We start from the raw sequence: 22,662 nt of genomic DNA on the forward strand, positions 1-22,662 counted from the left end.
ATGCGCATCAGCAAACTTCCAGCCAGCCAGCAACTTGTCGGTACAGTAACTCCGGCGTTCGACCAGCCATGCACTCCTGCTCTGCCGCTGCAAACTGTTTGCTGTCTGCTTGGGGTACGGGCGTCAGCTGCACCCTATGGGACCTCGCCAACCTGCCTGAACCCTGTCCCATCACACGCCCAATGGGACCAAGAGTGGTTGGAGAGCGACGACCAAGTCATCAAGTCGCAGGCATAGGCCACACGTTGGCTTCACCTGTTGCAGTTGTTGCTTCCTTGGTTACAGCCCATGGCCCTCGTCAGCGAGCGGCGTCCCACTGACAGGCTGCGCCTGAGGCGCTCTCGTCTCATCGCCGCCTTCCCACACCAACGCACCATCGCCACACGAACCCACCAGGGATTCACGAGTTGACGAGCAAGCGGGGTCACAGACAGCCTCAATCTTCGAACACCACACACGATGGCCAATGGCCTCATGTAGTACCAGCAACACAAAACCAACGCGAAACATGAATGCCATACGCACGCACGCATCAAAACCAACAGAATAAACTGCGAGTGCGCCGTGTCATGCTGCATGATGGGCTTGATCCGGGTGTGTGCGCCGCGCAGCGTGAGCCGCAGAGGAAGGGGAAGTGCGAGCCAACAGCTGTATCGCTCCCTTCCTGCCTGCAGCCCCCGCCTCGTGTTCCTTCAGTGCTGGCCCTTGCGCCACGCGGGGTGACGCCGTGAGGGCCGCGCACATCATACTTTTCAGCGCGGATCTAGGAAATCACACACACCCGCCAAACCGACCCCGGCATCGCAACCTGCACGGGGCTCGTCACCCTTACAGCCGACACGCCACCCGCTCGCCTCCGCCTCGCTTCCCTCTTCAGCTGGTCAGGCCTGGCGGGGCGACACCCGCTCACCACCAGCCCGCAGAGCCACGGCGCATCATGGACTTCTCAATGTCTGCGATGCACAGAATGAACGACACAGGGGGTTCTCCGGCGACGGTCGGCAGCAGAACCGGAGTGGCTGAGCTGCCCCTGGGAGAGGTTGGCGCGCAGACGGTTCGGTGGCGCGACCAAGGGTCGGGTCACGCGGGTATGGCGACAGGCCTGAGACACGCCTGCTCAGTCCCAATCCCACACTCCCACATCCACTCCCATTCCTACCTCCTGGTGTACCTCCCACTCCCATGCCCATCCCCTGCTCCCTTCCCATGCCCAACTCCCCATGCGCAACCCAGCTGCAACGCCCGCAGCCCGTCGCCACTCCATGCCCAACAGCCCCACGAGAGCAGCCAGCATTCACTCTTTCCCTCGCCCACAGGCCTGGCCCAGCATACAACGCAGCAAACACGTGCCCTTTCCCTCCCTTTCCTTCCCTCCCTTTCCTTCCTACCTCCGGGATGTTCGAGTGTCACGCACATACCCCACCCATCCCCCTAACACGCCCGCACCCACATTTCTGGTGGTACTCCTCCGCGTCCCACCAGTCCCCGGCGGGGTCCACAGTGGTGGCCAGCCGCACGCGGTACTTGCCCTCCAGCTCCTTCATCACGGCGGCCAGGGCGGTGCGCTGCGCCTCGCTATGGTACCACACAGCCGACTGTGGGGCAGGTCAAGGGGGGAGGCAAACAGGATGGAGGTTTTGAGCTGGAGTTCAGGTTACTGAGTTGGTTAGGTTTAGTAGGTTGAGCTGGTTGGGCTCAACCCGGCGCGCTTGCTGAACGCTGCAACCCTTGCAAGCCCTGCAAGCCCGGCACGGGGTCAGTCATGCCGCTGGTAGGGACAGTGCAGCGCTGTGCTAACACTGCTATTCCTGTCCCTGTGCCTGTCCTCCCCTGGCCTCCTCACTCACCTTGTACTGGCATTTGGACTTCTGGGTGGGGTCGTGCTCCCGGAAGAATTGCTGCACGCATAGGACAGCAGCACCAGCAGCAGCACAAGGAGCAGCACAAGGGCGGATGCATTCGACAACAGCTGTAATAGGGCAGATGCACACACACACACACACACACACACACACATACACACACACACATACACACACACACACGCACCGTCGCTTTGCTGCATCGCATACACTGTCTTTGCGCAACGTTTTCCTTGTGCTCTTTAACACACACACGCACGCACGCACGCACGCACGCCACACGCACACACACACACACACACACACACACACAAAACATAAATACAAACACACAGGAAACAAACACACCTTGAGCAGGTCCTCGTACGAGATGATGGCAGGGTCAAACCAGACCCGCATCGCCTGCGCACAACAATGCAGGTGGGAGGCCAACACGTCATCGCCGTAAGCAACACACGGGCACATGCGTTCAGGCGTCGGGGGGCGAACATGATGTGAAAACACTGCCCATGCAGCTAACCGCTACTACCGCAACATGCTGCTGCAGAGACCCAGGCAGCCGGGGATCCACGCCGCTCTTGTGCCCCCACGGCATACAGCTGCTCGTCTATCAGGTCATGTCACTGTCAGTTTCTGCGCGTCGCACCTCTGTGTGGCCGTCGCCAGCGCACACAGACTCGTAGGTGGGGTTGGGGCGGCTGCCGCCCGTGTAGCCCACGCGAGTCTTCACCACACCGGGAAGCTTCGCGAACGAAGCCTCCTGCACGGCCGCACGGAAGGGTCAGGAAGGAAAATTGGCGAGGGATACATGGGGGGCAGCACGGGGGGGGGGGGGGGGCGGGCTGCAGCTGTGTATGAGCGCAGGCATCAAAGAGCAGCTCAGCCCTGATTCCAGCGACTATGGTTGATTTACAGTTCCTACATTGCGGAAACCGACCGTGGCCCAAAACAACCCAGAGCAGAAAACCTGCCAGAAATCCACGCCGAGTGGGCAAGAGCCTGAAACCACGGACCGCGACCTTGCTCACCGGGTGCCAGAATCAGCCAAGCGCGAAAGTGGCGAGCTCCGCGCCAGAAGCTCCGTTCCCGTTAGTCGCCATCGCGGAGATGTCCCGACTGAACCTCCGGCTGCTGCTCGTGGTAGGTGATGCGATGCTACCAGCAGTGATGCTGGAGGTGGAAGGAGCAGTGATAAAGGCGGGCAGGCTGGCGCGAGACGCGGTGTTGCGTGCACGAATGGCAACCAGTCGCTGTGAGGTCGCGGCCTTTACTGCGGTTGTGTGTCGCGCTGCACGTGCCAGCGCCATGATGGCTTCTAGAACGAATAACTGCCCAGTTGGCGGATGCTGTAAGTGGCCAGCGGCGCCCGCCTGCATGGGGACTGGATGAGCCTTCGCCCACCCCAAGTTGGGCCTTCGGCCTCCCCAAGACCAGCGGTGTTGGCAGCACCTCAGCACGAGGGTTCTGCTTCACCGCAGCAACTGTTTAAAAGCCTAGGTGTATCAGGATGGCTGCTTCGCAGCTCCAGGAGCAGCAGCATGGGCCGCAGGCACAGCGGCGCCAGCCTCAGTCCGATCGCCATACGAGCCAAGCCAAGGCCTGTGTAAGGCCGCCGCATCACCGGTTGGCGTCAGTGGCGCAGCTACTGCCGACCATATTGCTACTGCTGCCACTGCTGCTCTCTCCACCGATTATGGCGGTGATGGCGAGTGGTGATGGCGGAAGCGGCACCAGCACCGGCAGCAGCGGATTGAATGATGCCGGCAGCACACGCGCCGGCAGTAGCAGTAGCAGTAGCAGTAGCAGCAGTACCGTAGATGCAGCCGGCAGCAGCACTGGCAGCAGCGATGGAGGCAGTGGTGGGAGTGGTGGGGGAAGCGGTGGTAGTGGTGGTCCCGAGTTTCCAGTCAATCCTGGGAGCCTGTTCACAGAGGGCGGCTTCCCCTTTGGCTATGGCGGGCTGTCGGTGACCACTGCGGGACAGCTCGACGACCTGATTGTACGAGCCATATTCAACAGGTGAGTGAGGCTGCGTGTGTAGCTCGACGTGTGTATGCGTGTGTGTGCGTGTGTGTGTGTGTGTGTGTGTGTGTGTGTGTGTGTGTGTGTGTGTGTGTGTGTGTGTGTGTGTGTGTGTGTGTGTGTGTGTGTGTGTGTGTAGTGACATAGCGTGTCACCGTGCGTGTGAGTGCAGATGAATGCACAACGGCGCCGCCAGCCCTCCCTACCTGCACGAGTACTGTATGCTCAGTCTTTGCACCCATAGCTGTCACCCAATCTTACCCCCTCTTCCACTGTTGCATGCGTGCCACACCGCCCACAGGCTGTTCAGTTTCGCCTTCTACGGCTATCTCGCCCAGAGCCTGCCCAACCAGCTCACACGCCCCATAGACCTGCTGCCGCCGGGTCTGCAGGCGCGGCTGGGGCGGCAGGTGGTGACGCCGGTGGGGTATGACGTGCTGGACAGGTGGGTGGTGGGGGGCGTGTGTGTGTGTGTGGGGGGGGGGCGGTTGGAGGGGAGCCTGTGTGTGTGTGTGTGTGTGTGGGGGGGGGGGGGGGTGTAAATACCGGCCCAAACTAAACCAAACCAAGTGAAACGAGTGGAGCACAGGCAGAGGCGTGAGGTGCAAGCGATAATACTTATGGGATGGGGGCCGAGGCGTCGTGGAGCAGCAGGGTTAGCGGCGCCGGCGATCAATGTCGCCGCCCAGGCTCGGTGGCGCGCACAACAGCACAGAACAGGCACGCGGAGAAGACAAACAAAACCCACGACTTACCTGGCGACCAGGAAAGCAGCCCCGACGCCAGGCATAGGGGGGCAGTTCATAGGAGGTTGTGGTCATGACGCAACGAAACTGCACGCTTCGGCACGCCCTGTCCTGCAATAGCACCCTCGCGTCCCTCCACCCATCCCCCTTTCGCAGCCCCCAAACCCAAACCCCTTTACCCACGCACCTCCACACACACAATCCCGCACGCTTCCACACACGCACACGCACGCCCACAGGCTGGTGGCGCTGCTGGTGACGCCGCCCACCGCTGTACCGGGGGACCGGCTGGTACCGGGCGGCTGTACGGCGCCAGTGTACAGCTTCGGAGTGGTGGGCGGCAACTGCACTGTACAGCAGTCCGACGGATCGGTCACGTGCACGCAGCCGTCCGTCCGGCTGGTGGGCACGCCGCTCACCTGCAACCTGCCGTACCGGTGGGTTGTGCTGTACGGCGGGCGGGGGCCGGTGCGCAGGGGCGGGATGGGCGGGAGTGACGCCAGTGCCGTGCCAGGCGAACCTCGCGGCGCCACCGCAGCCACACCTCGCCTCCTCATCCTACATCCGCCTGTCCCGGCCTACGTGGACCCCTACGCCCTGGCCCCGCGCCCTGGGCCCGCGCCCTGGGCCCGCGCCCCGACCCCGCACCCCGACCCCGCACCCCGACCCCGCGCCCGCCTGATCCCGCGCCCCAATACGGTACGCTGCCACTCCTGCCCGCCACTGTACCCCGCCACTGTACCCCGCCACTGCTGCCCGCCCGCCCGCGCCACAGCTCCGCCTGCGCGCTGACTGGCCTGCGCTACGGCCTCAACCTGCCGCTGGGGCCCACTTCGGGCGGCTTCATCGGGCCCGCGCCGGGTCTGTACCAGGTGGGGGTGTGGGGGTTTCCGGGCACTGGAGTGCTTTGGAAGTACGGATGTCCGGTCGTACGGCTGGGCGTATGGCTGGCACGTGCTGACGTGGTGCGTGCGCGTGAGGTACCCGCACGCGTGCCCGTACGCGCCCGCCCTCGCTCGTGCGGTCGCTCACGCTCTCCTCCCCTCCCCCGCAGGCGGGCGTGTCCGTCAACCTCACGCGCGTGTGGCTGGGGTTCAACCTCAATGCGCGCCGAGTGCTCAATGATTTCGGCGTCCTCAGGTAGCGCCAAGTGGCGGAGGCGGGGCCGACACCGTGTATGGGAATGCTCAAGCAATAAGGGGGCCGCGATTGTTGTTGTGTGCGTGTGTGTGTAACGTGCCGTGGTGCAGGAGGGTACAGTGCATGGCCGGCAGGCAGCAGCATGGGGGCCGCGGGCGGGAGATGGGGATGGAGGGATTGGAGGCGGGCAGGAGATGCAGGCACTCAGGCACTGTCACCAGGTGACACCAGCAGTAGCACGTGGCCAGGCATTGGAATCACGACCACGCACGCAAATAATTTGACAACTACCAACAGGTGGTACGCCTACTTGGTGCAATTCCTGTCATTCGAGCTCACGCGCGTTGCAACCAGGCTCCTGGTGGTGCCGCTGGCGCCGCCGCCTGGCGCCGCCGCCGCCGCCAGTGGTGGTGGTGGTGGTGGAGCAGGCACAGGAGGTGGGAGTGGCGGCGGAGTTGTGGGCGTCGGCGGCGTGGTGACCTCCGGCGCAGGGGAAGGTGCGGGCACCCCCGCGGCGTTGGACGCGGGCGCTGGTGGCGTCAGCGGTGGCGGTGGCGGCGCCGCAGGCGGCGGCGTGGTGGCGGCGGGAGGCGCGGTTAACGCCATGACTGGCGGTCCCACTGGCACTGGCGGCGGCGGCGGCGGTGCTGGTGCTGGCGGTGTATCGGCGCTGCCAGGTGGCGGTGGGGGCGCCACGTCTGCAGGCGGCGCTGCTGCCGGCCCCGCAGCCGCGTCAGGAGGAGCAGCAGGGGGTGCAGGGGCGGGAGGAGCAACAAGGGGAGCCGCAGGACGAGCAATAGGAGAGGGAGGAGGAGGAGGAGCAGCGGCAGGGGTAGGAGGAGGGGCGGGAGGTGATGGCAGCCCAGCTGCTGGACCTGCAGCCAACGCTAACGGCGGTGCGAGCGGAAGCACGGGTGGCGGCGTGGGCAGAGGTGCGGCTGGCGCCGCAACTGGCGGGGCGGGTATCGGCGCGAGCAGCGTTGGCAGCGACAGTAGCACCAGTAGCAGCACTGGCGGCAGTAGCACAGGCGGCAGTGGCCCACTGCCTCCGTTTGCACCGTGGCCTTCTGAGCCGGTGTCGGGGATGGCGGTGGCTGCTTCGGGGCACGGGGCCAAGGGCACGGCAGGGGGCGACCAGGGCCCGTGGCCGGCTGGCGATGAGGCAGTCCCTTGGAAGGCGCAGGACACCGGCGGGCATGGCAACAGCAACAGCAACAGCAACGGCAACAGCAACAGCAACAGCAACAGCAACGTCGACGGCACTAGCACCACAGTAGCGGGAGGCTCCCCTGCAGGGCAGGGGCAGGGGCAGGGCCCAGGGGCGGGGCCCAATGCTGCGGTCCCGCCAAGTGAATCGACAGCGGCAGCCTGGACGCGCACGCCGCTGCCGGCATCTCCTGAACAGGCTGTAGCAGCAGCAGCGCCATCAAAAGCAACACCGGGCTCATCAGGATCGGGGGACAGAGCAGCTGACGTGTCCGCCTGGCGTGCGCAGCAGGCAGGCGGCAGCAACGGCACCACAAGCAACAGTAACAGTGGCGGCGGCGGGAGCGGCGGCGGTACTGGCGCTGGCGCCTCCTTGTGGACCGTGCAGCAGCAGGCGCAGGGACAGGGGCAGGGGCCGCGGGCACCTGCTGCCGGGGTGCCTGCGTCAGCGCCTGCAGAGGCACCGGCCCCTGGACCCGGCACCGGGACTGGGTCTGCTCCCCCAGGTGGCCTGCGGCAGCAGCAGGCGGGCCCCGGTGCAGCGGGCGGCCCCGCAGCACAGGATGCTGATGCTGGTGTTGCTGCCGTGTATGATGCGCCGGGGCGGGGTGCCCCGGCTGCTGACAACAGCGCCGAGGCCGAGCATCAGAAGGGCAGTGGCAGTGAAGTTGCCTCTGTTTGGGCCCAGCTGCCTTTGAGGCCTCCTGCCACGCCGCCTCCAGCCACGCCGCGTCCTGCACCGCCTCCTCCTGCACCGCCTGCTGCTATGTCGCCATCGGAGGCGCCGGTCTTGCTTTGGCGCAGAGGCGCTAGCGGCAGTGGCAGCACTCGCAACACCAACAGCAGCCGAAGCAGCAGCAGCGCGTTCAATGGCAGCAGTAGCACAGGAAGCGGCAGTAGCTCTGGGGGCAGCAGTAGCACCAGCCCAGGTAATAGTCCCGGGATAACGCTCGCTGACGTGGTGCAGCAGGCCGCGCAGCTAGCCGCCTGGCGCAGCAACGCCACCGCCCTGGCAGCCCTGGCCGACCACCTCCTCCGCAGCGGCCGCCCCGCCGCCGGCTCCGCTGCCGCCCTGGCAGCCGCCGCTGCCGCCGGCGCCGCCCAGGACGCCGCGGCGACTGCAGCCGCGGCCGACAACTCCTCCTCTCAGTCTGGCGGTGATAGCAGTAGCAGCGGCAGCGGCAGCGGTGGAAGCAGCAGTAATGATGAGCAGTACGCGCAGGGGACACTTGGTGGCACGTTTAATGTGCGGGGTGACACGCCCGAGACCCTGGCGGGCCAGCCGGAGCGAGACGCCTCCGGTCAGCGGGTGGCACGCGGCACTGCGGCGCAGGCGGCGGAGGACGCAGCACTGCGGCAGGCACTGATGCTGCAGCTCACTGGCGGCAGTAGCACCGGCAGTAGCACCGGCAGTAGCACCGGCAGTAGCGGTGCTGGGCTCGGTGCCGATGGCGGCAGTAGCAGTGGTGGTGGTGCTGACGGAGTGGGCCTGCCGGGCTCGCGTTGGTTGGGCGTGCTTGGAGGTGGGGCGGGCACAGGAGCAAGCACAGGCGCAGCAGGGGGAGGAGGCGGAGGTGCGGCCGGCCAAGGAGGCAGCAGTACCACAAGCAGTAACAGTGGCAGCGGCAGTAGCAGCGGCAGTAGCAACACGCGGTGGCGCTCGTGGCTGCCAGTGCCAGGCATCACCCCAGGGTTCGGCGACGCGGGTGCGGGTGTTGTGCCAGGCGCTGGTGCTGCCGGCTTTGCTGGCTTGGGTGCAGGCGCTACTGGCTTTGACAGCGGTACTGCTGGCGGTGTTGGTGATGTGGGTGGGCTGGGTGCGGGCAGCACTGGAACTGCAGGGTGGCTAGGCGGGCTGTCACCAGGAGGCGGGCGGCGCCGAGTGCAGCAGGTGGGAGAGGAGGAGGGGAAGCAGCAAGGGCAGCAGCCGCAGCAGCAGTCGGCACAGGGGAGTGGAGAGGGGGATATCCCGCTGGCGGATGCGCTTCGCGCCAGCTTTACACAAGCATTGCTAGGAGACTACGACTACGGCAGTCTTGGGAGCAATGAATGGTCTGGGGCTGGCAGGGGCGTGGGGGGCGGCGCGGCGCGTGCTGGCTCGGGCGCGGGTTCTACTGAGGAGGGGCTGCAGGAGCCTGCACCTGGTTTCGGTGACGGCGGGGATGCACAGCTTTTCCTGCCTGACTCGCTGATGTGGCTGCTGGAGGAAGAATACTAGTTGAGGCGGATGGGCTCGCCGCGGTGGTTGGCATCGGGTGAAGGCACTGGTGCCGTCGAGGGCATGGGTGGGCAGCGTTGGTCACCAAGGGCATCATTGCTGGACACGGCGGTTATCTAAGGGTTTGTCATAGTTGTAATGTAACTAGTACAACTCAAGATTGGAAAGCAAGCGATATACGCAATTAACATTCACGACAGGCCGTCCATTCTCTTGGCGCCGCCGATCGCTATACCGAGCATAGCATAGCTATGGAAGTAGAGGCAGCTATTGCTGCGCATTCGCCTCCGGGCTTTCCGGTGCGCAACCGCATCTTCGCGCGCTCCATCAACGGCGTCGTCACCAATTTTATATGGAACCTGTACCTGGACCATCTGTTCCTCATAATTACGCAAATTGGGACAGTCGGCACAGTCATCTCGGCGCGGTAAGCCGGGTGTGGGCACGCATGATAGGGGGAAGGCTCCGCACACCCCTGCGCAACCAAGCAGCCCTGCCCTCAGCCCTGGTCACCCCCAAGACCTCCCTCTTAAGTTTCCGTTACCGAGTGTGTGTTTGTCCTGTACGCACGCACGCACGCACGCAGGCAAGACTCCACGTTTGACGGCCGGACCACGTTCACCACATCCGTCGTACTGGGCAAGCGCGAGGACCCGGGGCTCGAGCTTGCGTCGCGGCAGCTGGTGGAGGTGATCGGCGCGGCAGGACACAACAAGTGAGCAGTGGGCTGCAGGCAGGGCTGCTGGCCGCAGGTGCAGGCGTTGGTCGTTTGGGGGCGAGGCGATGGCAACGGGTCGGTTGACAGCGCGTGTGACTGTTTGTGGGATTGGGTGAGTGCCTAAACCTTGGGCAGCGCGGTGCGTGGCCGGGCAGAGAGCACGGCCATGGCATTTTATTACGAATGCAAATAGTAAGAAGTGATGCATCTAAAGCTCAGATGGAGGCTCAGATTGTCCTGCTTTGATCTACGACTCGCTGATCACGTCGACTGCAGGCCGATCACGTTATGCCTCGGGCTCAAGGAGGCCAGCCCGGCCCTCGTGAAGGAGCTCGTGGCCGCGGTGCGCGAGGACAACGTGTGGAGCTAGGAACCAGGAGCCCAAGAGGCTCAAGCGGCAGCGGGCTGAGGTGATGCGCCTACACAGGCCTGGACAGCGGGTTTTATCATGCTGCTTTGTGATTGCCTGGAGGCGGTGGCAAGTAGTGCAGCTGGCTGCATCTCGACAGCACAGAGGCAGAGCCTGCACTGGGGGCCAGAGCCGGCGCCGGGAGCATGTGAGGCCGCTTGGAGTGGGGCTGGGCGGGTAAGGGCCGGTGGACCGTGGCAATAGTACCGGTAATGCATGGGAACAGGTGCAGTCGAGTGTGCACTGCAGGATAGGTCTCAGGGCTTGCAAAGACTGGCAAAGAATGGAAGTGCGAGAATGAATGAGGTGTTGAGGTTCCTGTGGTGCCCCGTGCCCGTGAATTTGCGAACCGGGCCGGAGGCGTGGGTGTGATGCGGCGGGGCGTGTGCACGCCCTCTGAGGAGGGGCTTTGGTGGCAGTGAGTGTGCATGAGTGGTGCGTGACGTGCGTTGCGGCGCAGACGCAGAGGCAGCGCATGGAATGCACAGTGCGTGGCTTAAAGCGCATACATAGGCCGCTTGGAGTGCATGCCGAGGTGGGAACTACTGGTTAGCCCGGTTAGAGCGCAGTGAAGCGGAGCGAGATGAGGGCTGAGCAGGGTTAGCATGGAGACCGTACGAAGCGTCAAGTATTCGCTGTTGTCTATCGTTCGGCATTCTACCTCTCAGTATCTCTGCTTTGAACGGATTCTTATAATGACCACAGGGGCCCCCCTGATTGACCATGCCCTCCTGTTCCCGCCCGCGAGCCTTCCGGCCATTCTGGATTGTAAATGCCCTTGGCTGTCAGACTCCATTCCAGCGGCGCCTCAACGGCCCAATCCTTGCTCAGCTCAGCTCCACTCCCGGGTTCTCCTACAGCGGAGGCCGTCGACGGGCCGACAGCTAACAGGCTGTGCCGCTGTGGTGGGAGCTGGGGAGCGCTGGGATCGCTGGTGGCACCATGACTACTGGCGTGAGACTACACCCGCTGTGTGCGCGGACATGACTTTTGCCTCGTGCAGGTCTGTGGTCGGTTAGTCTAGTTGCAGGTATCAGGAATGCACACACATACACACACATGCGCACGGGGCCTACGAAAGTGGGATAGCGTGGCAGTGTGCCGTATGTTCCCCGGTGGGCGAGGCAGGGGCTGATGCATCGACCTGGCCGAGCACCGTACAGCACTCCAGCCAGCGGACCATCCAGCATCCGACCATCCAGCTTTTGCCAAGAGTGACTGCAGCAACGCCGGCATGACAGGCAACCCAAGTTGTGACCGCGGCCTTGTTAAACTTGACAAAGTTGTGCACACACGCACAGCCAAGGCAGAGGTCACGTTGCTGTGCGGTCTGACCTGCCTCCACCTCCATGCCACCAGCCATACGGACGCCTTTCAAGCGGGGAAGCCAGCTGTGTCGTACCCCGCACTCCGAGATCTCGCCAGGCGGCCCATGACCTGCCTGGGTGCTGCTGCCCGCTTCACGTGCCGTCGTAAACCATTGCGTAGGGGAAATCGCCGACATCTTCCACACTTCTCAGCGCAAGCCACCAAGCCGCCATTGTGCTCCTCGCATCAAATCAAAGTTATACTCGCAATCCCAAATGAAGAACTGCGCAGCTTGCATCAATGCTGGAGCACGCCTGGAAGCACACACGTGCTGCCGGACAGCCAGCCGCGCTCTGCTCCAACCTTCCTGATACAGTACCTTTTATTCTTGGACGTTCACACGTGAACATCGAGCCGCGCGGTGCACAACTGCATTGCAACGGCCCCCCCTAAGCGCTATAACTTGCTAGTAATGCAACTCATCACAATCTCTTGTACTATCCGGCGGAGGGTACCATATTGTCAGGCGCAGCTTGATGTTGCCGCTTTCGTTTAGATTGTTTCTTTGAAGGAACATGCACACCCGGTAGGGCCAATACCATGCACGCAATCAGTCCACATTGCTGCCGCATGCACTGCCCCACCACACAAGAAACCGCCCTAGGGGCGCCCGCCACGTGTCACGCCGCGTGCCTTACTACCTACCTAGCTAGGATGGCGAATAGCAGACCCCATCCAAGCCCGTCTCTCAATGAATGCCCCAGGCACGACCCCCATGAACTACTTAGCCCATGCAGATGCATACTTCTGCGACCACCATCCCGACCTGAACTTATCTCTTTTGCAGCAGACATGAAGCAGGCACGCTCGCCGCTTGAGCCTGACAGCCCCGATCACAGCCAGTGCACACAGCCGTTCGGGCACAAGTAGCCGTCAGCCCAGCAGAGCGATTCTGCCGCCTCAACAACAGATCTCATATGCCCGTTGGCAATACGGACCTTGCAACCCATCTGAGGCATAGGTACATTGCCTCTCTTGAGCAGGTGTGCCTGCCAGTAGTTGTGCAGTCTAGTGCGTCCGGCTGCGTTCAACGCTTGAGAACGGTGCGCAGACCCCTTGCTCGTCATGCATCGCAACGCGCACACGCTGCACCCGCCGCACCATGTAGTAAGCCACGTCGCGCCGCACGACAACATGCGGCACGCGCAGTACACGCCGCTTACACACACCAGCCTGCACACGCTGCCGAATTCACATGGACTGCGCCGACCCTTATCCCTCATGCATGCCCAAGGTGCCAGTTTGTCTTCAAGTCTCACAACCCTACCCATGCAGTTCACCACCGCCCGCAACGCCGCCCTGACCAGCATGCAGCTGCTGAGCCCCATGGGCCTCCAGTCCCGCCGCCGCCTCTGGCCCGCCCGCGCCCGCACCTCCACTTCCGCCTCCGCCCGCCGCCAGCTGCCCACCCGCCAGGGCCGCCAGCGGCAGCTCCAAAGTGACCGGACCGCCCTGCCGCGCCGCCATCTCCTTGAGCTGGCGCATCATCGCCGCATCGATCTGCAGCGCCTGACGCACCATCTGGCCGTTCTGCTCCACGTAACAGTAGATGGCGCCGGGCGTCTGCGGCCCGCCGCCGTCAGCAGTACCAGCGGCAGCAGCCACGGCGCCGGGTGCGGCTCCGCCAGTAGCGGCGGCACCGCCGGCCGCTGCCGCTGCGGGCTCCTCCGTGTCAACGCCAGACGTATACTGCACGCCTCCATCTCCGCAATCGTCGCCGTACGGGTGCGCGCCATCGTGGGTGCCGCCGTCCACCTCCATGTGCTCGCCATGATACGGCACGCTGCCGTACATGCCATGGCCGCCGTCGCCGTTGTCGTACTCACCGGCGCCAGCGCCGCCGTCTTCGGCACCGCCGCCGTAACCGCCCGCCTGCACGTAACCGTCAGCGTCGACATCGTTGCCATCGTAGTACGGCGCCGCCGCCACGTGGCCCCCAGCCGCTGCCTCCGGATCCTCGTGCCCGTACGCTCCGTAGCCGTGGTGGTTGGGATAGTACTGCTGGCCATCGTGCTGCTGCAGGTGCTCGTCGTACTGCATATCACCGGCTTCGCCGCCCTCCGCCTGGTACTGCTGCTGCTGGTGTTGCTGCCGCCGCTGCTGTTCGTACAGCAGTTGTTGCTGCAGTTCGTACTGCTGCTGGTCGTACGCCTGGTTGTGTGCGTGCTGGTACTGCTGGTCGTACATGAGTGCTTGGTCGTCGTACTGCTGCTCCCCTTCCTCCTCATCATGCTGTCCTTGCTGCTGCTGCTGCTGATCTTCGTACAGTTGCTGCTGCTGCTCCGCATTGTACGGCTCGTACTGCTGCTCCTGTTGCTCCTCGTACTGTTGCTGCTCGTACTCTTCCTCCTGCTGTCCTTGTTCCAGCTGTGGCGGCTGCAGCACGCCATCACCGCCTCCTTGCCCAAAGCCGCCGTCGCCGTCGCCAGTAGTGCCTGGTGCCGCGCCGTCACCATCGCCGTCGCCGTAGCCAGCCGCCTGGTGCTCGGGCTGCGACACGTGTCGGCCTGCAGCCCCACCATACCGCTGCTGCTGCTGCTGCTGCTGCTGCTGGTACTGCTGCTGCTGCTGGTATTGCTGCTGCTGCGGCTGTTGTTGCGACTGTGGCTGTTGATGTTGCTGGTACTGCTGCTGCTGCGGCTGTTGTTGCGACTGCGGCTGTTGTTGTTGCTGCTGCAGCTGTTGCGGCTGCTGTTGTTGTTGCGGCTGCTGGTTGAGCGGGGCCGGGGCTGGCTGTGAAGCATGCACGTCAGGGGTGGCTCCCGCAGTCAGGTCCGCCACTTCGGCTCGCAGCTGCTGTTGATGTTGGTGTTGCTGCTGGTGTTGATGTTGGAGTTGCTGCTGCTTCGGGCGGAGGCCGTACTGGGAGCTGTGCCCCGAAGGCGCAACAGCGTGCGGCTGCTGCTGTTGCGGGTGAAGATGCTGTGACAGAGAAGATGGCAGCCTTCCTTGGGGTGGTGCAGGGGCAGGGTCCTGTTGCCGTTGCGTATATTGCGACTGCCACTGCTGCTGTCGCGGCTGCTGCTGCTGTTGCTGCTGTGGCGGCTGCTGCTGCTGCTGACCAGGCTGCCCTGGCCGCATGACGTTCTGCCTCGACAGGCCTCGCGTGGGTGGCATGCGGGCATCATGGCGCAGGTCCGGAGCACCCATGGGCTGCTGTTGTTGTTGCTGCTGTTGTTGCTGCTGTTGTTGCTGCTGTGTCGCCTGCAGCAAGTGCGGCGGTTGGGTCCAAGCACCGCCCGCCGCCGCAGCCATGCCTTCCGGGACTGGCTGTGCAGTGCCGGGCCCAGCAGCGCCCGACGCCGTGGCCTGCCCCTGCTGCAGCTGCGATGGCGGCTGCGGCTGCCCCTGCTGCAGCTGCCCTTGCTGCCCTATGCGCTGCGGCTGGCCTCGTGGTTGCTGCTGGGCGTCCAGTTGTGTTGACGGGGCGCCTTGCGGCTGCTCAGGTGCCAGCACCACTGTGGGGCCCTCCGGCGGACCACCGGCTTGCCTCGCCACCGCCGGCGCCACCGCCGTAGCGCGTTCGCCACCATCATGCTGCGACGCAGCCGCCGGCGGTTGTCGTTGCAGTTGCGGTTGCGGTTGAAGCTGCTGGTCGTGCTGCTGCTGGATGTGTTGGTGCAGCTGGCGCCGCATCTGCTGCGATACGCGTGTAGGCGGCAGCGCGGGCGGCAGCACCAGTTGCTGGCCTGGCGATGGGAGTCCCGGCGACCCGGCACGAGGCTCCTCGTCCGCGCCAGCAGCATCAGCATCAGCACCAGCACCAGCACCGGCCGCTGCACTGGTGGCGCCGCTGCCCCCAGCCATGAACAACTGGACCGCAGATGCCGGCTGCAGCAGCTGAGGCAGCCGCGGCTGCTGTGGCTGCTGCAGTGCTGACCCGGTAGGACCGTTGAGACCGTTGGGCGGCGACGGGTCGTCCTGCTCTGGCCCGTCGCCTCCCGTGCCGCCCGGCCCCTCGCCAATGACCTCCGTTGAGGGCGTGCTGGGCGCGTGCTCGGCCTGCGCTGCGGCGTCGCCGGCGTCACCAGAGCTTGTGGGCTGCACAGCTGAGCCGCCGGGCGGCAGCGGCAGGTTGGAGCCTCCAAACCCCGCCCCGCCAGCTGCCGCAGCCACCTCTGCTGCTAGCGCCGCTGCAGTTGCTGCAGCCGCTGTTGCCGCCGAAGCCATAATCCATGACGAAGACTCGGGTGCTGCCGGCAGCCGCGCAGAGGGCTGGGCTCCTGACACCGGTGTTGGCCGTGCAACAGCGGCCGGGCCCACAGGTGGAGCACCACGCCGTGTCTGCAGTGGCAGAGCCGGCGGCGGAGCGGTGCGCTGCCGTTGTTGCTGCTGATCTATTTGCTGCTGTTGCGCTGGCGGCAAAGGCAAGGGCGGGCGCTGCGGCCGTGCCGGCGGCAGCAACGCGGCACTGCCTCCGGGCGCAGCATCCTCGCGCATCGGTAAAGCCCTCCCCGAGCCCTGCCCAGCAGCCGCACCCGCATTTGCCTCAGCCGGGGCTGCACTGCGGCCTAGGCCTGCTTCCTCGGATCCGCCAAGCCCGCTGGCCGCCCCAGCTCCAATGCCTGCTGCAGCAGGCCCCCTTGCGACAGCCCCCGGTGCGGCTGCGCCCGCGGCACCACCTCCCGGCGGCCCTCCTGCTGCACCTGGCCCTGCCGACTGGGCTCTATCCACAACCACCAGCGCCGCCGCAGCGGCTGCAGCCGATGCGCCTTCTGCCGCTGCTCCTGTTGCGGCCCCTGCTGCGGCGGCTGCAGCCGTGTCACCGCGCGGCAGCAGCTCATCGCCCGACCCCGACGGCGCCGTGGTGACGCCGGAGGCCCCCGCCTCTGCTGCCTCGCGCTCATAGCGGCGGCGGTCCTCCTCCGCCAGGTGCCCATACCGCTGCTTCTCTGCCGGCCCGGCTTGCATCCACAGCATGCCCACCTGCCGGGAACGTGACAGGCATGGGGTTACGAAAATGCGCGGACTATGGTAGCGCGCGCGCGTGCGTGTGTGTGTGTGTGTGTGTGTGTGTGTGTGTGTGTGTGTGTGTGTGTGTATGTGTGTGTGTGTTTTGAAGTCCAGGCATGTTGGTGCATGCATACAGGGGCACAATGCGTAGGGCAGCCTGATGGCACCACGTACCCAGGCGCGCAGGTTTTGCGGCGGCTGCGCGTTTGAGCGCTGCGGTACCCAGGCTTCAACACACGCCTGGTCATTCTCACGCAGCCCTCAAATCGTCGGCTGCGTGTCCCGCCCCGTCCCGTCCCCGGTGACGCGCCAAGCCACCTACCCTGCGGTTGAGCTCCATGGCGTCCACGCCCGGGTGCGCTGCCTGCACGCCATCCTGCTTATCCGCGAAGAAGAAGATAAATGCGCCGCGGGCAGGCTGCACGCGCGGCGCCGCCGGCTGTGGCCATACCGCTGGTTGCCGCCGGTTCGCCACCCATGACGGCCGGTGGGCACCGCCCACTCTTGCGGCCATGTCAGGTATGTCGGCACCGGCATCAGCTGTCGCGAGGTCCCCGGAGGTGCCGCCGGTAGCTGGCGCGCCTGCTGGCGGCGGCGGGGTGGCAGCTGCAGCCCGGTTGCCGGTATCCCTGCCCTGCGGGTCATGCTGCGCAGCAGGCGGCGGCCTGCGCGGTCGGACGGGGCCAGCGGGGGCCACGACTATCAGCCGGGGCCCCCGCCTGGTAGGGAGCCTCGGCCCCGGCCCGTTGGGAAGCCCCAACGTTACCCCGTTTGGCAACCCCGACACCGGCCCGTTTGGAAGCGCTGCCGCCGGGCTGCTTGCAGCTGCTCCCAAGGCCCCGGCGTCCGCCATGGCAGCAGCTGGAGTGCTGCCACCGGCCTGCTCCAGCGCGGCCGGCTGACTGTGCATCAGCTGCTGTCGCTTCGCGGGGGGTGGCTGCCCGCTATCGTCCTCGGGCTGCGTCGCGCCCCCGGCCGGCCGCAACGCCGACCCAGCCACGCCATACAACGCTTGCTGCGGCTGCAGCTGCGGCAGCGGCAGCGGCGCCTGTACCGGCACCTGTAGGGGCTGCAGCTGCTGCGAGAATGGCCTTGGACGGGGGTCCTGTGGCGCCGACAGCGGCGTCGCGGCTGGCCCCAGTGGCTCCCCAGCATGCAGGTTGCCGGCGGTACCGGTGCCTAGCAGGTTGCCTCCGGCACCGCCCGCTGCATCGCCGGCCTGCGGGGCGTCGCTAGCAGTGTCGGCTGTGCGCCCGTTGCCAGGCACTCCAGGGGCCTCCGCCTCTGTCTCCAACCGATCCCCGACGCTGGCTGTTCGAGACCCGCCTATGTCCAACCGCCGCTCCTGCCCTCCGGCGCCGTCGGCGTCCATCCCGCCAGCGTCTGAGCCGTAAGGCTGCTGGTCCGGACCGCCCTCGGGCGCGTCCTCAACGCCCTGCCAACCGACGTGCTGCTGCCAGTCCTCCACCTCCCCCTCCTGCTGCTGCTGCGGCTGCGCCTGCCCCTGTGCACACGACAGCGAATCCTGGTGCTGCTCCTGCTGCTGCTGCCGCTGCTGCTGCAGGTGCGGGATGGGCTGCTGGCGCTGCTGGCGCTGCTCAGGTGCTAACTGGTCCGGGTGCTGCAGAGCGCGCGCTGGCATCGCGCCGCCCTGCGGCTGCGGCTGCCCCTGCTGCGGCCTAGCCACAGCCACATCGCCCACAGCCCTCGGCACCTGCTGCTGCTGCTGCCCCGGCTCCTGTTGCTCCTGCTGCCCCTGCTGGCGGCGGCGGCGGCGCCGCTCCGCCTGCCGCTCCGCCCGCTCATGTGCCCAGGGCGTGTTGTACAGCATGCCCCGGAAGACGCGGCCGTGCAAGCGGATGGTCACGAAGCAGCCGGTGTCGAAAAGCGACGACACGGTGCCTGTGAACACATCGCCCGGCTCTGGTGGCCGCTGGCTGCGATAGCTCTCGTCCGCGTGGGCGCCGTCATCGTCATCTTCTGACGATGCTAGGCCCTCCTCCATTGCGACCAGGGCCGGAGGGTAGGGGAAGGGCGGCGGCAGTAGCTGTGGCACTGGCGGCGGCAGCTGGTACCCCTGCGGGGCTACACGGGCGAGTACGAGGGCCGAGGAGGCCGCCCCTCCAGCGGCTCGGGCTGCAGTGGGCGTGGATGCGGGGGCGGCACCCAACGGCGCCTGTGCGGCACGAGCCGGGGCCGGGGCAAGAGCCACCGGGGATGCATGGGCAGCGGCCACAGAGGCAACGGCCGCTGCTGCAGGCACCGCAGCGGTAGCCGGAGCTGCTGGACCCCGACCCACAGGGCTCTGGACAGGAGAGCTCCCTGCTGCAAGCATCGCGGCGGGCGCTTGTGCACGTATTGCCTGCAGCGCCTGCAGCGCCTGAACCTGTGCGGGCGTTGGTGCTTGGGGTGGCTGCCTGTGCCCTGGCGAGGGCCGCCCGGGCCCCGTCGGCTGCTGCGGCGGCCGTAGCTGTTGAGGCCGCTGGGGTTGGGGCTGTGGTTGCTGCGAGGCTCGGGCTGAGGGTGGCGGTACTGAACCCATTGGCAGCGCTGGCGGCTTTGGCCTCTGTGCCGCCTGCTGCGCCGCCTGCTGCACCGCCTGTTGCTGTACTTGCTGCGGCCGCGCTGGCGGCGGCAACGGCGGCGGCGGCTGCCTTGCAGGTGCTGCCTGCAGCGGCCCCGCTAGAGGCCGCAACGCACTGTTCCTGTCCGTTGGTTGTGAGGGTGCCTGCGCAGGGGCCCCTGATAACTGCTGGCCCTGCTGCTGCCGCAGAGCTAGTGGTGGCACGCGGGCCTGCGGTGTAGGTGCCAGCGCATTGGCCGTGCCCGGCGCCTGGGTGGCGCCAGTCCCTCGCTGTGCGGGGCCCGGCCCTGGCCCTGGCCCAGCGGGCGCGTCACCATTCCTCACACCATCCATCACGGGCGACGGCATCGCGCCGTACCCAGGGCTTCCACCATCTCCTCCATCGCTGTCTAGAAATGGGACCTCAGCGCCGTCGCCGCCTGCCTGCGGTGGGGTAGGCGCGAGGCCCATGGCCGCGCCCGGAGGCTGCTGCGCCTGCTCACAGGCTGCATTCGGCGCAGCCGGCCCCATGTTGACGTGGAATAGGGGCAATGGCTGCCCGAGCACGTTCACACGCACTTGCCCACTGTTGGCAGCCGGCCCCTGCGGCCCCTGCTCCATCCACCCTTGTCGCTGCGTCTGCTGCCCGTGTGGCTGCTGCTGCGCCTGCCGCGCCTGATGCCGCCCCTGCGCCTGCCCCAGCGCCTGCTCCTGCTGTTGTTGCAGCAGGAGCTGCAGCAGCTGCGGCTGCAGCAGAGCGCTGCTTACCGGTCCCAGCTGACCCGGCTGTGCGGAGAAGAGCGACCGAGCGGAGCGCCCGCGCTCCAATAGCTCCCCAAGCGGGTTCTCCAAAGGGGCAGGCGGGTCACCTAGCCGCGCCGCCCCCAATTCTGGCACAGTCGCTTGCTGTCCTTGCTGCGACGGGAGCCTGCGCTGCACCATCTGCGGCTGCTGCTGCTGCTGTTGCTGCTGCGGCTGCTCGTCCTGCTCTTGTGGTGGTAACCCCGCGGCACGCCATGCCGATGAACCGGGTTGGTTCAGCGCAGGAGGTACGGCCGCCTGTCGTGACTGTGGCTGCAGCAGCTGCTGAGCAGGCGGCAGCTGCGGCTGTGCGAGCCGCATCTGCGATAATGTTCGCTGGAGTGCGCCACCCTCCAAGCCCATGCCCGGCTGAGGCGCCCCTCCCGCTGGCACCGGCTGCACCAACTGCGCCGCACCCGCCTCCGGCGGCTGCAGGCCCGGTGCCTCACCCGGGTTCACTCGCACGGCCACCATTCGTCGCCTCCGGCCATCGCCAAGGTCGGCAATGACCGTGACGTTGCCGTTGCCTGCGGCCCCGATCACCGCCGCCGCAGGAGGCCGCTGCCCTGCCTGCTGACTTGACCCAGCCTCTTCTGATGACGCTGCCACCACCGCCGCTGGCGCTCCCGCAGGCCGCGCCAAGCCCCCAAGCTGGCCACCGCCATTTGATGCGAACAGCGCCGGCGCCGAGAGATGCCCTGAACCCAGCCCTTGCCCGAGCCCTGGCCAGCCTCCGGCCGCAACGGCGCCTCCAGCCCCTCCTGTAAGCCCGTTAGCACCGCCACCAGCGCCGCCGCCTGCACCAGCGCCCCCACTGCCGCTGCCTGCGCCGAGGCCGAGCGCCTGGGCTGTCAGCAGGCCGTAGGCCGCCGAGGCCTGGTCCTGCTCGTTGACGGCGCCGTTCGCTGGCAGCAGGTGCTGCTGCTGGACCAACCAGTCCGTCTCGTCCTCTAGCGCCGCGTTGTCCACGTCACCCAGCAGCCCCACCGCCGCGGCAGCGGCCTCGCCCTCGCCCTCGTCAGCGGTATCGCCGTCCTCGCGCTGCCGCTTGACCCCGCGCCCGCGGCCCCGCCCGCGCCCACGACCTCGGCCCCGGCCCCGCCCCCGTCCGCGCCCGCGTGTGGGCAAAGACTCAGGGTCCGTGTCCGTCTCCGCATCCTCAGGTGAGGGGCCCTCGCTCCCTGCGCATGAAGTGTGTGGTGGTCAGTAGCACATGGAAGAACGGAGTGTGCCGTGTGTACGTTGTGCGGTTGGGAGGCAGGGACCCCATCCCCTGGTGACTTCAGGGCACTAGATGGGTTGGCAAAAGCATTCACGCAGACCCACCGCCAGAAGCGGGCGGCGTAGAAGTGGCGGCGCGGCCCCGGCCCCGGCCGCGGCCCCGGGCCCGCCCGCCGCCGCCGCCGCCAGCTTTCCCCCGGCCGCCCGTTGCTTTGGGCTGCGGCTGGGTCCCTCTCGCTTGGGGCTGGTTGAAGGGCGGTAGGAGCAGTGGGCCGGTGTTCCCATGACAGTAGATCTGCAGAGGGCCATGCACGCAACGCTGAATGGAGGGCGCAACATCCGCAGCGCGCCGCCGACGTCCTACTCACCAACCAGGCAAGGATGGCATTACAAATGCCGCCATGCCAGGCCAGTCCACCCTGCGGACGTCGCGTAACCCACACCCGGGCCCCATCCTGAGTCCCTGACCTGCTCGTAGTGCCACAGCAGCTGACAGTATAGCCGCCGGATGGTCCACGACTTGGAAGTGAAGCTTTTGGAAAAGTTGAATGGGTCGCATACCTCGCTCCACTTCTTCTCGCTTATGACCTGCAACACCCCGCCGTACTCGCACACCTGTATGCACGCCGGGAGAGTACCGATACGTCCTGTGAGTCAAGACTCCAAGCCCCCGGCGCCCGGCACCGGCGTCTGGTTTCACACGCTAGCACGCCGGCGGCAAACGTGGGGGCAAACCCAGTCCCGTTCTGGTGCCCGGCCTTGAAGCTGGGCGGGAGGCTGTGCTTTGAAGCCAACCACATACACTCCCCCTCTTGACGTCGTCTTTCATTGCGCCTCCCACGCATTCGCAGGCGCGGGCTTCTACAAGCGGGGGCGCAACCGCGGCGCCGGGGCGCAGCGCCTAGCTAACTGTAATAAAACTGGACCCTCTTTTGACCGGCGACACAAAGTCGGTCCTCCCGCGCCGACCTGCTTATATAGCAGGTAGAGGTCAAGCTCCTGGCCGCTGACGGTGGGCACTCGCAAAGGATGAGTGCCGAGCCACTTGTGAAGCTCACGCAGCGTCGACCAGAAGAGTTTGGGGTCATTTATTACAGCCTCCTGAGGTTCCGATGCTGGGGGATAGATAGTCTGCACAAAACCGTGCGAAGAAGCTGTCTGTCAGTGAAAGTTTTTTGCGAACCACTTTCCACACCGCTCGCTTACCCCTGAAACAATTGGCACTCCTGGCAGCACTCCAGCATAATCTGCGTGCAGGCGCGGGGACGGCTTTGATGCGAGGGCTGCGGGCTTTGGTTGACCGAGGATAATTTGCGCACCCTCGTCCTCTTCGCCATCCACATCATCATGTGGCGCTGCCATGAAGGCCTGCCCAGCGCGTGCGCATAGCCTGTTCGTTACGCGCGGGTGCTATTCCGCATTAAACTCAGCTACG

General features: G+C 66.0%; 4 protein-coding genes across 4 annotated transcripts; 2 read left to right on the top strand and 2 right to left on the bottom strand.

Annotated features, from left to right (window-relative positions):
* Nucleotides 1-267: 267 nt before the first annotated feature.
* Nucleotides 268-3,173, bottom strand: CHLRE_13g570900v5 (uncharacterized protein). The gene is made up of 6 exons (XM_043069371.1): nucleotides 2,725-3,173; nucleotides 2,509-2,622; nucleotides 2,211-2,264; nucleotides 1,848-1,898; nucleotides 1,451-1,595; nucleotides 268-953 (listed from the first exon to the last, which is right to left on the bottom strand). The coding sequence occupies exons 1-6, from the start codon at nucleotides 2,728-2,730 to the stop codon at nucleotides 907-909; spliced, it is 417 nt and encodes a 138-aa protein (XP_042917346.1). The 5' UTR covers nucleotides 2,731-3,173; the 3' UTR covers nucleotides 268-906.
* A 120-nt stretch (nucleotides 3,174-3,293) lies between these two features.
* Nucleotides 3,294-9,350, top strand: CHLRE_13g570951v5 (uncharacterized protein). The gene is made up of 6 exons (XM_043069372.1): nucleotides 3,294-3,881; nucleotides 4,186-4,329; nucleotides 4,870-5,067; nucleotides 5,406-5,502; nucleotides 5,685-5,770; nucleotides 6,068-9,350. Exons 1-6 carry the CDS (start codon nucleotides 3,370-3,372, stop codon nucleotides 9,192-9,194), a joined length of 4,164 nt encoding a protein of 1,387 aa, XP_042917347.1. The 5' UTR covers nucleotides 3,294-3,369; the 3' UTR covers nucleotides 9,195-9,350.
* Nucleotides 9,351-9,403: 53 nt separating this feature from the next.
* On the top strand, nucleotides 9,404-11,105 carry CHLRE_13g571000v5 (uncharacterized protein). Its single transcript, XM_043069373.1, has 3 exons — nucleotides 9,404-9,621; nucleotides 9,781-9,909; nucleotides 10,189-11,105. Exons 1-3 carry the CDS (start codon nucleotides 9,446-9,448, stop codon nucleotides 10,280-10,282), a joined length of 399 nt encoding a protein of 132 aa, XP_042917348.1. The 5' UTR covers nucleotides 9,404-9,445; the 3' UTR covers nucleotides 10,283-11,105.
* Nucleotides 11,106-11,267: 162 nt separating this feature from the next.
* CHLRE_13g571050v5 (uncharacterized protein) lies at nucleotides 11,268-22,623 on the bottom strand. Its single transcript, XM_043069374.1, has 7 exons — nucleotides 22,547-22,623; nucleotides 22,434-22,474; nucleotides 22,197-22,358; nucleotides 21,696-21,842; nucleotides 21,333-21,522; nucleotides 16,965-21,187; nucleotides 11,268-16,615 (listed from the first exon to the last, which is right to left on the bottom strand). The coding sequence occupies exons 1-7, from the start codon at nucleotides 22,587-22,589 to the stop codon at nucleotides 12,953-12,955; spliced, it is 8,469 nt and encodes a 2,822-aa protein (XP_042917349.1). The 5' UTR covers nucleotides 22,590-22,623; the 3' UTR covers nucleotides 11,268-12,952.
* Between the last annotated feature and the right edge of the window lie 39 nt (nucleotides 22,624-22,662).

Source organism: Chlamydomonas reinhardtii, chromosome 13 (assembly GCF_000002595.2).
Source record: "Chlamydomonas reinhardtii strain CC-503 cw92 mt+ chromosome 13, whole genome shotgun sequence".
Classification (NCBI taxonomy): Eukaryota; Viridiplantae; Chlorophyta; class Chlorophyceae; order Chlamydomonadales; family Chlamydomonadaceae; genus Chlamydomonas; species Chlamydomonas reinhardtii.

Coding starts and splice junctions, on each gene's coding strand:
- CHLRE_13g571050v5 (XM_043069374.1), bottom strand. CDS start 22,589: ATGGCAGCGCCACATGATGATGTGGATGGCGAAGAGGACGAGG. Junction 21,188..21,332: donor TACGCCGCCCGCTTCTGGCG/GTGGGTCTGCGT, acceptor CTTCATGCGCAG/GGAGCGAGGGCCCCTCACCT. Junction 16,616..16,964: donor CCATGGAGCTCAACCGCAGG/GTAGGTGGCTTG, acceptor CGTTCCCGGCAG/GTGGGCATGCTGTGGATGCA.
- CHLRE_13g570900v5 (XM_043069371.1), bottom strand. Junction 1,596..1,847: donor AGTCCAAATGCCAGTACAAG/GTGAGTGAGGAG, acceptor CCTGCCCCACAG/TCGGCTGTGTGGTACCATAG. Junction 954..1,450: donor GGAGGAGTACCACCAGAAAT/GTGGGTGCGGGC, acceptor TGTGCATCGCAG/ACATTGAGAAGTCCATGATG.
- CHLRE_13g570951v5 (XM_043069372.1), top strand. CDS start 3,370: ATGGCTGCTTCGCAGCTCCAGGAGCAGCAGCATGGGCCGCAGGCACAG. Junction 3,882..4,185: donor GTACGAGCCATATTCAACAG/GTGAGTGAGGCT, acceptor CACCGCCCACAG/GCTGTTCAGTTTCGCCTTCT. Junction 4,330..4,869: donor GGGTATGACGTGCTGGACAG/GTGGGTGGTGGG, acceptor GCACGCCCACAG/GCTGGTGGCGCTGCTGGTGA.
- CHLRE_13g571000v5 (XM_043069373.1), top strand. CDS start 9,446: ATGGAAGTAGAGGCAGCTATTGCTGCGCATTCGCCTCCGGGCTTTCCG. Junction 9,622..9,780: donor GGCACAGTCATCTCGGCGCG/GTAAGCCGGGTG, acceptor GCACGCACGCAG/GCAAGACTCCACGTTTGACG. Junction 9,910..10,188: donor GGCGCGGCAGGACACAACAA/GTGAGCAGTGGG, acceptor CGTCGACTGCAG/GCCGATCACGTTATGCCTCG.